This window comes from Atta colombica, unplaced genomic scaffold (genome assembly GCF_001594045.1).
Source record: "Atta colombica isolate Treedump-2 unplaced genomic scaffold, Acol1.0 scaffold88, whole genome shotgun sequence".
NCBI classification, from domain to species: domain Eukaryota; kingdom Metazoa; phylum Arthropoda; class Insecta; order Hymenoptera; family Formicidae; genus Atta; species Atta colombica.
The window spans coordinates 757,586-771,458 of NW_017259581.1; the positions used below are offsets into that span (position 1 = coordinate 757,586).

The window sequence follows — 13,873 nt, forward strand, 5'->3', positions numbered from 1 at the left end:
ATGGAATTGATGCATAAAGGTAAGGTAAAAGTTTCGTGCATTTTGTTCATTTGGAAAGCACCTAAATATCGAAGTGAAAAAATATCGGCCGACTGTGCTTAATAAAGTAGGCGACAATTTTTAAAACGCGCGATAATATACCAGCAGGATAGCTCTGCAGGATAATGGTGCGTGCCGGCGACGTTAATTACGCTCCTGCGGCGTTTGCAAGTATAATTTTCGAGTGTCGACACGCACACGCGTGCGAGAGCGTGTTCCTATGCAGATTTATATTCCGCGGACGCAGAATAATAAGAACTCTTCCTCATTCCGGATCGATTCGTGACCCGATCTCAACATCGATTCTTTCTACTAAAAGCATGACACGAGAAAAACTCTTTAAATACAAAATTTAACTTAAAAATGTACTAAATATGTTTTAAATTTTAATAAATTTACATTTTAAGAATAATAATAATTTTAGAGGAAAGAAAGTAATTTGTTTTTTTTCTATTTAAAATAAAATGTTTCAATTTTCTATTATATAAATATTATATAAAATACATAAACTTTATAGATATATTTCACGATTCGATGTTAATATCTTTTTGGAAAAATTTAAGTCGCAATAAGTTTACATAATAATAATAACAACTTTGTATAATATGCAATTAAAATAAATAATATACATATAAATAATGTATATGATACGTGAATAAAAAATTCTTGTAGAATGCAATATTTAAATATTATATCTCACTTTTCCACCGTAACTTTTTCGGTATAACAATTAAAAAACTCAAGAAGAGGTAGAAATCAAGTTTTAAAAATTACAATTTCTGAAGAGTGCAGCAGCATTTAGTATTCGAGCATTTAACAAAATTTAAGAAGTAGATTATCCGCATATTTAGAAATCTGAAAATGTAACGCAAAGCAAAGAGTACCAAATGGATCCCGAGTGTAGGAAGTAGAAGCTGGAGTAGAAACTACAACTGCAAGAAGGAACAGAGTTGTGAATGTTCGCACTTAATAGGAGGATATTAGCGAAATAAAATTTTTTGAGTTACATTTAATCTCGGCAATAACCGGTGTTGTTTGGCCGATTGCATCGGCTGTAAATGAGTGCGGAGCGGGTATAATGCGCTTGGCCCCGGAACGACCCGAACTAGGGAAGCACATTAATATACCTAATGGTACTCCGGAACTTGGTTCCAACCAACCCCCGAGACAAAACTCCCTTAATTGTGCCACTTCCGTTCGAGCGAAAATTTAGCTGGTAACCGCGTTCACCTGCCGAGATTATTAACCAGCGCCTGACGCGATGTGTCTATTGATAGATAATGTTAAAAAGTAACATATCATTTGAATAATGTAGAGTAAATGTTATCGCTCATCTGCACGTGCATATGTATGTGTATTTGCACGCAAATATGTACATATCGAAAGAGAAAATCACTTCATGTAAAATAATAAAAATATTTATTGATATATTTAAATTTCCAAAATTAAATCCCCAATAGTATCGTCTAGACATTTAATTTTTAAATTATTACATCTTTTTGCATCTTACAATTTTTAGACTAAATTTTATGTATATATATATATATGTGTTACAAGTTTTTATATTTTTTATTTCTTTAAAAAAAAGTTATAAACTCAAGATTAAAAAATTTCTCAATCAGACAAATGTATTTTTGATAACATATTAAAAACATTGTAAAAAATCTAAAAGCATTTTATTTTCATGCATCCAATTATAGAAGAATTCAAATATGCTAGGATTTATGAAGAGCTCGTAAGTTCGCAAGATCGCGAACTTCCAAAAATCTAAAGATTCCAAAATCAAAGGATTTACATGTTACATTATAAATTTGATCCCTTAAATCCAAGGATTTAAAGTTCAGCAATATAGAGATCTAAAAGCGCGAGTCTTTTCAAGAATTGAGATGTATGCAAAATTAACGAACGATATCATTTCTGCTTTATGAAGAAAAAGAAATCATATTGACTCGTAAGAAAACTATCGCCCACTGCCAATCAATGCGTGTCACTCCCATGGCACCATTTAACCAGTAACTCCCAACTCCTCGTCTGTCTTCATCATTTATTCTCCGAGGGTGGCGTAATAAAGCTCGGCAGATATCAAGCCCGATAGAAGTCGGCGTAGCTGCAAAACGATCTCCGTGACTCGCTTATCCGGCCTTGTATGTAAATGTTGACATGTTTTCTGAAGCTGGAAACACATACATGCACACACGCACATACTTACACACACGGTGACACACCTGCGCGCATGCCGCAAAAGGAAAGTCGTGTTATCTCATGTAAATCTTCACGGTAGCGCGATAAGCGTGAATTTCACCGCTCGCTTATTAATATTTATGTCCGGCGTTAAAGGGGTTGGCGAGGGCGAGCTAACGTCTACAGGCCACTTCAAAAGCTCCCGACTACATTTTCTTATTCATTTTCTTAATAGAACGATTACGACGCATTTGCTGAAATCTTGGATTCTCTCTCGTGTCTCTTGAATTGTTAAATCTTTTGGGCTACCAATATAAAACAAGTATTAAGTGTATTTAAATTTATAACAAAAGAGAAAGAACTTAATCTGGTTAACTGAATGCATCGAGATATCTAGAAATTAGACAAAAGAGATAAAAAAACTTGTTTATGATTATTAAAACTAAATATCTTTATAAATCCAAGTTAAAACATAAATTTATTGTTATCTGTTAAAAATTCAAATTTAAATAAAAATATCTAATAATAAAATGTAATTGTCACTTTTATATTACTCTCGAATTTAGAAACGCTAAAAATTAATAAAAAAATTTGATAATCTTGAAAAATTCAAGACATTTAATCTCTATTATGCATCAATAAATTGAATATAGATTGTATATATTTTCAAAATTAATAAAATAAAGATGAGAAAAGAACTCTTGTAATTTTCTGTCGATATCAATAAAAACTGCAATAAAACAAAATATCTTGAATAACGTAGCATAATTGTGTAATGTTTAACTTGCAAATAATTATTCCGGTCATTCGTCTGACTGAGAAATACATGAAACTATTTTGAGCCGTAGGAGGAAAATCTCGTACTACAAAATGCACTGTGTTACTATGCACCCTGCTGCAACAAGCAAACCTAATTTACACAAACCGCAGGAAATGAACGCACGAAGGAGATGAAAGAGAGAGGAAAAGGAGGAAGGACACGTTAAGACTGTATTTCCATTCGCAGAGATAATGCCATTCCTTTGTCTCGATTTTTCGGCGCCGAATTAAATATTGTACGCTTGTACAGTATTATAAATAACAGTTTTGTTATTATGTAGGGATTTACTGATATATATATCGCTTCGTAAATATATTAAGGTCGTTTTAGTAAAGTACCGAAAATTTGGGATGTCTCACCAGAGCCCAACCAAAATTACAAGTATTTGCATAATTTGGATAAAATATTAAAACTATATATATTTTAATGAAATAGTAACATACGATATTAAATCAAGAGCTGCATCCTCATCGAACGAAAACAAGATGAGATTATGTTTACTTTTCGAAGTTAAATTTATATGCAAGTTTATGCACGTAAATATCTCTCCAAAATGGCCGTTGACCTATTACTTTTTTGTGATTATTAAAATCGTAATTTAAACTATTATAACCTCGTTTATGAGAAAAGTCTATAAGATTTGTGTGCAAGTAGTCAAAGAAGCGTCTTATCTGTCACTAAGTGATACGAAAGATTATATTTTCAACATTTATTTTTTTGTTTATTTCATCGTTAAACTTACCGTAGAATTTTGCACTCAACTTCATTATATAAAAAAATTAGACTTTCTATGATAACTCGATTTATTAAAAAAACCACCTTAAAATATTTATTAATTACTATTTATCAATTTTTATCGATCTTTTTGGGGCATTTTTAATTTATTTTCATGCATGGCATATATCATTCAAACAGAATAAAATTAATAAATATATAAATATAATAAATATTAGTATTTAATACTAATAATTGAAATTAAAAAATATATCGAAGCATCAGGTATTATTAAATTATATAAAGTTAAAACTAATTAAATGGATGAAACAAGAAAAGACAAAAGCGATATAAAACTTTTTTTTTCAACTAATTTTATGTGAAATTTTCTCGGCGTGTAACTTAATAACCCGAACGGGCGCGCGCGTCAATTAAACTTTCCACAATTACGACAAACGATAGCCTGCTTTTAAATATTCGCTATACAAAAGAGAAAGGCGAAATACAAAAATTTATAATTGAAAAGCAGTATAATGAATAAATAAACAAAGCGCATGGAAACTGATAGATGTATATCAAAATAAACAGACATAACTAACTGAATTTGACAGGGACGAAAAAAACATGGGTTGTTAAAACTTCGCGGCGCTTGCCGCATGATTCGCTAAAAATCTGCAATCACGTGATCTCGATGGGGGAGTGCGGGAAGAGGATTAACGGACGGACAATGAACGGCCGATCCTGCTTGAATGGCGTGCTGAAGCGCACTCGAAACCCGAGCCGAACAATTCACGCGTAATTCTCGTAACTGCGATATTCGCGTTTCACTGCGATTTCCGTCTCGACGAGGTCGGATTTGGCTTTCCTACCCGTTTCAAAGATCTTACTCAAGGCACTCAGCACGATTCAAATCGTGGGGAATTCGATTCATACATTTTACAAAATAATAAACGTCTATTCTACATTTCATCTCCTTTTATAACATATAATTATTAAATTGTTATGTTATTATATTACCTTGAAAGGAGAATAGAAAGGTAGATATAATTTTGGTGATGACGTGTAATCTATAATTCTAATCTCTCAACACGCATGATATTTTATATATGGCGCAAATCAAAGAAAAACAATATCGCCTCTAAATGTCACAGAATTTTTATGTTAATTATTTAAAAGAAGATTTTAAAAAGAAGTTATATGCGCTGCGGGATGTAGAGAGAATCAAATCATTAATCCTGTGATAATATAGTAACGTGGAAAAAAAATAAAAGAAGATTCACAATCTATGTTTATAATGTCATCTCAACTCTGTGGAACACCCGGTACACGTTGCATTAAGCGCTGTGCGACGCTACTCTGCGACTAATTGGGAGCGGTTAATGAGGTGACGCATTTTTATTGTTCTTCCGGCTTGTTAAGCGACCTGTTTGCTTCCGTAACACGTACGCCGAGAGCCCCGGGAAGGCGCAGGGATAGCTGGGAATCCCGCGCGGATATCCTGAAATTGTCCCGAATACTCTGCGCGAATCCCGGAAACGCCGGCAGAATATTTTTCGCGGCTTTGCCGACCCGGCGGATTATCGACATCGGTGCTACACACGTGCGTTTATTCGCATACGCGTCTCTGTTTAAATAAACGGGCTCTAGTGAATTCATAATTAAATCGGCTTGATAAATAGAAATAAATGGGCGACAAGACGGTGGTGTTATCAACGCCGAACGATATACATGCTTTAGCTCGTAAAATATTACAGAGAATAAATCTTACACAGAAAATGAATTAACTCACCGAATAATATTTTCGAATGAATTAAGTTGAAAAGTTAAATTGAAAGACATACTGCGTGGCGGTTATTATATTCTTTCAAAATATGAAGAATATGCGTTTCGCTTCAAAATATTAAATATTTTCTTATAAAACACAAATAAAAACGCCTAATTTGTCAAAGTGAGTCTTGGACAAATTGCGCGTCGATTGCTTGAACTGGAAATTGTGAAATTTATATAAAAAATATTAGTAGACAACAAGATCCTTTTTAACCGAATAAGCGTTTTAAAATTGAAATAAATATTGAGTTTTCGAATTTTCCGAGATATTTTAATACAATATATCAAATAACAAATACATAGGTGTAGACGTAAAAATTTTTTTAAATACAAACATTTGTCAAGTTAGAAATACATCGGAATAATAGTCTAATAAATGGACATGAACGGGAAGCTTGATTGGTTTTTATGTTGAGCTAAATGATCTGTTTGTTGAAACTGAATTGCCATTTTCGTCTCTGAATGGCATGCAATTTTGAATGTTATTTCAATCACCCTTTTAATATAGGAGTTCAGCCGATTTACATGTATGTGTAATTGATATTTTCTACTTTTGTGAGCCGGCCTCTCATTTCCGCATAAAACTATCTATTTACAATTCACCCTATTTTGTCCTAATATTATTATAAAAATCGGTCAATGCATATGTCCGTGTATAATAAGTATGTTTCACAGAACTGGAACAGTTGTAAATATCGAAAACGGAATGTAAATTCACAGAGAGTTGAGACTTTATTGTTAGAATATTTCATGTTGGTAATGAAAAATTTGCGAAACAAGATGTATAATCAGATTTTGCTAGAAAAGACCAGCGCATGGATGAGCATTCGTCGGTTATATTTATAAACGGAAAGGTATGCTTAATAGCAGTTTGTATATAAATATTCCATAAGCTACGTTATTTATTTAAAAAAGGTCAATGCATTGTATCTCCTTTGAACTAAAAAAAAAAATTTTTTAATCTCAAACATGATTATTGTGTAGCACAAAATGCCTGATTCCATCTACAAAAGCACTGTGATTATTTTTGCAATTTTATATATTGCATTTTAACGGATAAAATTTAAACTGAACCGAAATTACAATACACACATTTCAAAAAACCATTTTTGAATTTATGATGTTTTTGAAGACAAGTTGGGAGATGTATATCGTGTACGATAAAATAATAAGTAAAGCAAAACGTAGAATGAATTTCAGTATTGTGCGTATTCTGCGTCTCGCATTCTCTCAAGTCTCTGGTTTTTTTACATTAAAAGTGGCTTTTGACGCATGATATTCGGTGGGAAGACCTCGCATAGGTTGGAATTCTGGTCAGGACGAGGACGCGAGAGATTGACGGCTGCATTAAAAGGGCGACAGGCGAAGGATCTGAAAAATCCAACGCGCAGATATTACTCGGCGTTCTCGAGATGTCATGTTTTTCTATCGTATTCCGCGAGACTTTACGTTCCAAAATTTGATTCGATCGCACGAACGAGAGTTTATCTTAGATGTATGTCCAATATACATGTTCGACACGAGCGATTTTAGCGCTGTTCTGCTACAATTTTTATAAAATTTTTTCTGTGGACATATGTCCAATAAAAACCTCATGTATATCATAATACACATATAGTATGCATTGACGGTTTTGTCCCATTTTTTACACTATCAAAGGTTGCTGGTCTGGCTTGATAGAACATAACATCTCTCAGGTTCCGGTATTTCTTCAAAAGAAGCTATCTTGATGTTAAACCATTTCGCTACATATATATAACATACGTGAAATGGTTAATTCATGGCAGCATTCCACTCAATTTCTTGAGCTTTGACGACTCGATCCTTCTTACGAGCGTGTCTTCAATTTCAGTTTGTGTATACGTAATATTTTTCTATTCATTTCAAAGATTTACGAAATGTTTTCTTATTTTTTAACAACTTACAAATAAAGTAATTACGTATTATATTTGCTCTGAAATTTTTTCATCTTTTTTCAATAAGTATAAAAAGTATATTTAAAAATAATAATGTTACAAAACAATATCTCTATTAATTTTAATTTTAGCAATATCTATAAAATCATTTTCATGTTTAGACTGCTAACCCTTGTTCTACGTAAATTTATGCTTACGTAGCGTTTACTGTACAAAACAAAGTTTAACTAATCTGTGAAACTGTTTCATGTTTAGTTTGTTATATTCAAAGTTTGCTTGAAAATTAATTTCAATATGATTGAATATTTTATTATTTATAAATTGATTTTAATATGAATTATATCTATTATTAATTATTTCTCCCTTTTCAATTACGCAGCCTTTAAAAAGTTAAAATAAACTTTAGTGTGAATTAAATATTATTTCTTCAAGATAATTTATTTTAAGATCAATTTTTTAATTAATAAGAAGCGACAATTAAATTTTGTTATGAAGTCAAGTTTAATTATATTTAAGATTTTTGACATTTGAAGAGCAGACATTTTAAAATGTGTTTTATCAAAAATTTATAATATTCAGAAAACAAGAAAAACAATCACAAGGCAATTACGCGTCTTACAGAAAATAACAATTTGCCAATCAGTAAAATGTTGAACAAAATTGCTAAACAATTTCTAATAATAATGTTAAACAAATATATTCTGTTTGCCTCTAATTAAAGAACATAACACACATCAAGTGCCTAAATTCTTTAATTTTAATATAAATTTGCTAAAAAAATGCTTTCTGAACATTTCAAAGTAGTTTATAATATGTGTTTTTTATTATTAAATACTACATCATCTCTAACTAAAAAAATGATATTTTGAACAAAATGCATTTTGAAAGTCTGCTCTTCATTTGTACAATAGTTATATCAAAATTTGTATTATTTCATCAAAAACATCTTTATTGCGATCTTAAAACTTTTCAACTACGTTTTGGACGAAAATTGACATCAATTAAATTGACACATTCGAAAAACATCTCCTTTTTTTCTACTCCAACCGGAATAGGAAAAAAGCGAAAGAAGAGATGGTGAGAACGCTGGCAAAAGGAGAAAAGAGTAGATACGCGACTTAGTTCGTGAAAAGGTATCGACGTTTGCCATGACGCTATCTGTCGTGGATAATGCATCAGCTGCTAGAGAATGTCTCCACCAGTCCTTTTTTTCTCGCGGTGAAATACTTCTCGTGTTGAGCATTGTACCAGATTACTGAAAATATAGCCTCAATCAAATTCTTAATCAATGTCCGTTGAAATAAAATACGTTTCAATGATGTTATTAATGTTTTAATACAAAATTGATTATCTAAGAAGAGATAAAAATTGCATTTAGAGCAAATTTTCTTTAATTTAATATGTACTACTAAAAATCTATATATTCAATAATTCCTTCGATACATTAAAATACATCTCTTTTTTAAATAATTCGTGTCTGAAACATCCTATATTTTTGTGTATATAACAATCCCATAAAACATTATATACAATAGTTTTCCATTTTTCTTGTTGATTCATGTTAGTTTACTGTTATATTATTATCATATGGAATTGCAACACGTGACTCTTAAAATTGCCCATCAAAGCACAAGGAACCTCTACGTGCGCAATACGATGCAATTACGGGTTTCTTTTTATTCCGTGTATGTATCTCGCGCAAGTTAACTTCCGCAAACATGCGACCGTTCGTGAATTCACGGTCACGTTCCGCGCGTAAAATACGTTCTCGGTGCTTGCGGGTTTATACATCGAGTTTAGGGTTCGTCGGCACCTTAAGGCTGGGATAAAGCGGTCCTTTGAATGAAACTCCTCTCACTGGAAGATTTATACGCGCTGTGCTGGGAAAAATCGAGTAGATAAGATAAGATGGTGCAACTACGTGCCAAAGAACACCGTGATCTACTTTGAGTAGATTGTCTGCAAATTTGTACAAATACGTGAGATAGCTTCGTAGTGCCAGACCTTGCATACAATGTCATGTATACACCTACATAATGAATTTATAGCGTATCAGTGCTTAGAAAAGTTCAATTTCCCGCAGAAATGTAATCTTCAGCAACATACGTAAAGATATGTAAAAATATTCTTTCAATATGCAATAGATATGTAATATGAGAAGGGATACGAGGCTGCTTCATTATTTCATAGAAAAAATATTTATATAAAAATGTAAAAACTTATAACTTACCAGTCGTTGCCAGTTTTGGAGACGTTCTGTCGCTTGCGTCCAGTTTGGTGAGGCTTTGGCTCGGCTACCATATTCACATCTGAAAACACAAACGATTTCTTGATTAGTAAAAACATCATGAAAAAGATACAGAAGTAGAATAGAAAAAAAAGTCACGATTAATTAATTGTGCAATTAATTAATATATAAGGCAGAATTTAAAGATTATAAGATAAAATATTATAAGTTAATGAACTAAATATATATCTATCTTTCACTTTCTACTCAGTTCTATATCACTTAACTCTATATTACTTAACTCTTCCTTTAATTATTATATTTAATGAATTATATAAAGATATATTCTTTACTAGATATTGAATTATAATTACTGAGATCTGTTAATATAATATTTTAATGGCTAATTAATGAAATTCAAATATATTTTAAATTTGTTAAATTTAAGAGATAAAATATGAAGCAGATATTGATTTTATATATGGAAAAAATAGTGAATAGATAAAACTTTAAAAAGAAACCTCGTCGCGTCGTTTTTAACAACATTGTGTTAAAAGTTCATACTTCATCCAAACATATCGACCTTTACGCTTGTAAAATAAACAAGTTCTAATAATAATAAATGCGATTGCGAATATCGCATGCACGACTTGTGCCGTACGATATAAGCATAAAGTGCATTCTCATCACTGCGCTGCATCGCTTCGCAGGCCGTTTGCGGCTTACGCGGATTAATAAAACGAAGATGGCTATGGCGAAGCGCGAAGTTTCCGCTCAGCGTTTCCGCAAACAGTTATTAATTTCGCTGCCTTTGAGCCGGCCCATAGCGAGATTGATAATGAATGCGCTGCTACGTCGCGCGTGGACGATCAAGCGACAAAGATTTTCACATTCTTCTTATTTTCGTCGCGATGGTTACCGAGACGATCGCCGTATTCATCGTACAGAGTGATTCAAAAGTCGTGCAACAGGTGTGCAACGATATTGATCCGCGCGCTGTTCTGCGCTGTAGCAGCTTACGATCGCATACGTAAGTGATAATTTTCCGGATGTCAATAGCATGATAGATACACAAATCATGAATCATGAACTGTCATTAAGAGCTGCAAGTAATCATGCTATTGTGTTCCCATAGAAGAAAGATAAGGAATTAAAATAAGTTACGATTGACTTGACGATCCGATAATAAACGTTAAGGAAGCGCTGTGTGATATGCTGTACGCTTCTGAAATCGAGGGTGTTTAGAGATATCAAGAGAGGAAGAAGAGAGAATGTGTCAGAAAACGGGAATAGTGATATCTGCCGGAGGCAAGAAGATGGAACGGCAGAATCGAGACTAGAACCGATAAGGAAGGAAGTATCAAGAAGGGAGAGGTAAGGGGAAAAAAAAGATTAAAAAAAGAAGAAAGACAGGAAAGCGAAAAAAGCGATAGAGCGAAGAAAAATATAAAGAGAAGAAACAGCTCTCGTCAATTTGAGGAAGTTGTTCTAGTCTTGTGGTGAGATGATAGAAGTGGAAAATTGAACAGACAACAGGAAAATAGCGAGATTGTTCAAATAAATCAATATTGAGTAAAGAGGTATATATAAAAAAAAGAAGAGGATTGTACATGGTGGATCATTAATTTTCTATCATCCATTAAGTTAACTAGGAATTAAAAATTAAAATATTAAAGTGAAATAAAATATAAGCGCGCAATTAGTACATTTTTTTTTCGAATTTCATTGAAATTCACAATTTCTTTTTAGATGAAATTTTATCATAATAAAATTTGAACATACAATTTTGAATAAAAATTTTAGCATAATCATAAATTCAGGAACACACCCTTCCTCGTCACAAATCACTTCATCCTGAAAACATTTTCCATCATACCCGCTCCTGCAAGACGTTTGCTCGTATCCGTGTCGCTAACTTCCGGATGTTCCGCAAACCGTTGAGGTCCTGTAGTAAGTCCCTACCACTATCCCTTCGCCATTCCAGCTCCTCGCAAAGGGGTGGTTTGTGGATGTTCCTTGTTAGAGTAGCGGGCTGATTCCGTTGTGTGCGCAGCGGTGCGCTTCGTCCTTTGTGTGAGCTAACCAAACATCCCCCCTCTCAGCGCCACCGCCCTGTACCTTATCCTCATCCCCCTTATCCTTCTGCTCCTCCATTATCGCGGCTACTTGCGCAAATTGTTTACACGTCGGTCCGCGAGCATTTCATGAGGCCGTCCGAAAATTGATGATTTGGTAGATGTTTGTTGCACTTTGAGGAGATAGAGAAGGAGGATCTGATTTATTAGAGAAAGAGAAGGTGAGAGTATTTCACGGAGCTACTGAAGATGCTGGGTAAGATTGCATGAGAAGCAAAGTCGATCTTTGGTTTTACGCAAACACTGAAATTTATAAAGCATCCTCATTTATTGTCTTTAAAAACTATAAATTTGGCTTGAAATAAAAAAAAAATAAAACGATAAATGATTATTTACACGTAAAGAATGATCTAATAAATGAAATTTAAATCAATAAAAATTCATAAGCACAGATGTCTGTGCGATACAATAATCACTTTGCGTATTTTTTAACAATTATCAGGATACGGCAATTCATGATATTTTCACACAATATTTTCGGAGTTTATATCTGTTTGGGAGTTTTTTCAACGTAAATTTTCAATAAAGGTAAATAAGAGTAAAAATCCTGCGTAACAATTCGTGCGTTATAATTTAATAAAGTAAATTGTATTTAAATTCTTTTTACATCATTTAACAAGATGATTGAACGTTTCGGTTCAATCCAATCATAAACAATAACCAAAATTTAAACAATCAATTATGTATACAGTGTGCCCACACGAAATTCTAATGTGCAGCGAACAGAGCATCTTCCAATTTCCATATTTGAACTATCAAGTAGTTTTTATACTAAATTAACTAAACAAACTCCGCAACTTTGACATGCAATCATATTCAATGATATAAGAGGGATTTAAATGTAATACTTTGTTAAATTATAACGTACGAATTACCACACAAGGTTTTTACTTTAACTCATCCGTGTTAAATATTTATGAGAATGAATCAAATATAAACGAGATTTTTTTAATTATTTATTGAACAAAAATAAAAATATAAAGAAATTATTTTTTTACGTAGTTCCCTGCTACATTAATATAATTTTGGCAGCGGATAGAGAGTTTGGCGATACTGTTTTCATAAAAAGTAAATAGTGTCTGCAACCAATTGCGTCTGACTGAATTCCTCCTGGCATTATCCACGAATCGCATTATTCTCCCAATTCTTCTTTCAGCAATCCAAATAAATAATCATATGGAAAGATTGTCCCAATGCGATTATCATTTGTTTGGGTCGCTAAAAGAAGAATCGGGAGAATAATGATTCGAGAATGATTCGTCCAGAGGAATTCGTGCGCAAGCGTAGGCTGTACTACTTTTTATGAAAACGGAATCACCAAATTCTCTGCTACCTGCTGGCAAAAATGTATTAATGTAACAGAAACCTATGTAGAGAAATAATTTGTTTTTTTTTTATATTTTTATTTTTGTTCAATAAATAATAAAAAAATTTCCCATTATATTTGATTTATCTTCGTCTTCAAATTTCAAAAGTCCGATTAATCTCAATTATTTTTTTTTCAATAGTATTGAATGTTGAATAATTATCCAATTGATTGCGTCTAAGAAGAGTAAGCGTCATAGCAAGAATCGATAAATTCAAGCGCTTTCTCGCGTGAATGATGTGTGAACTCGCTTCCTCGGTTTATAATACAGTGAAGCTGTGTGTAATCGCTCGTCGCGGAACACTGCGGGCGATCGGCAAACGCGGCAATCGTATTCGCTAATTGTTTTTCTCGATTTGTTTCCCGCGGATCGAAATGCTCACGCGGATTGATTTATTGGTAATCCACTTGTACGCACAGCAGAAGAGAAAATCCGAGCGTCAAGGGGTTAAATGCAGCGCGGCGGAACGAAATTCCCGACATTCGCCACCGCGACGCAGCTAATCGTTGCGGGCGTCGGCGTCGCCGCGAAGTTTAGTCGATACGCGGGTGTACGCGGATGCAGTAACGCGCGCGAGAGAAAGAGAGAGGGGATGGGAAAGAGAGAGAGAGAGAGAGAGAGAGAGAGAGAGAAATGGAAGAGGGGGG

The 13,873-nt window shown here is 33.2% G+C and overlaps 1 protein-coding gene across 4 annotated transcripts in view; it reads right to left on the reverse strand.

Annotated features, from left to right (window-relative positions):
• Nucleotides 1-13,873, reverse strand: part of LOC108693084 (uncharacterized RNA-binding protein C3H8.09c-like) — a 213,225-nt gene that overhangs the window by 41,700 nt on the left and 157,652 nt on the right. For all 4 annotated transcript variants that reach the window (XM_018201776.1, XM_018201773.1, XM_018201774.1 and 1 more), the window contains one exon: nt 9,728-9,806. In XM_018201776.1, coding sequence (XP_018057265.1) covers nt 9,728-9,806 — 79 coding nt within the window. The remainder of the gene's footprint in view (nt 1-9,727; nt 9,807-13,873) is intronic.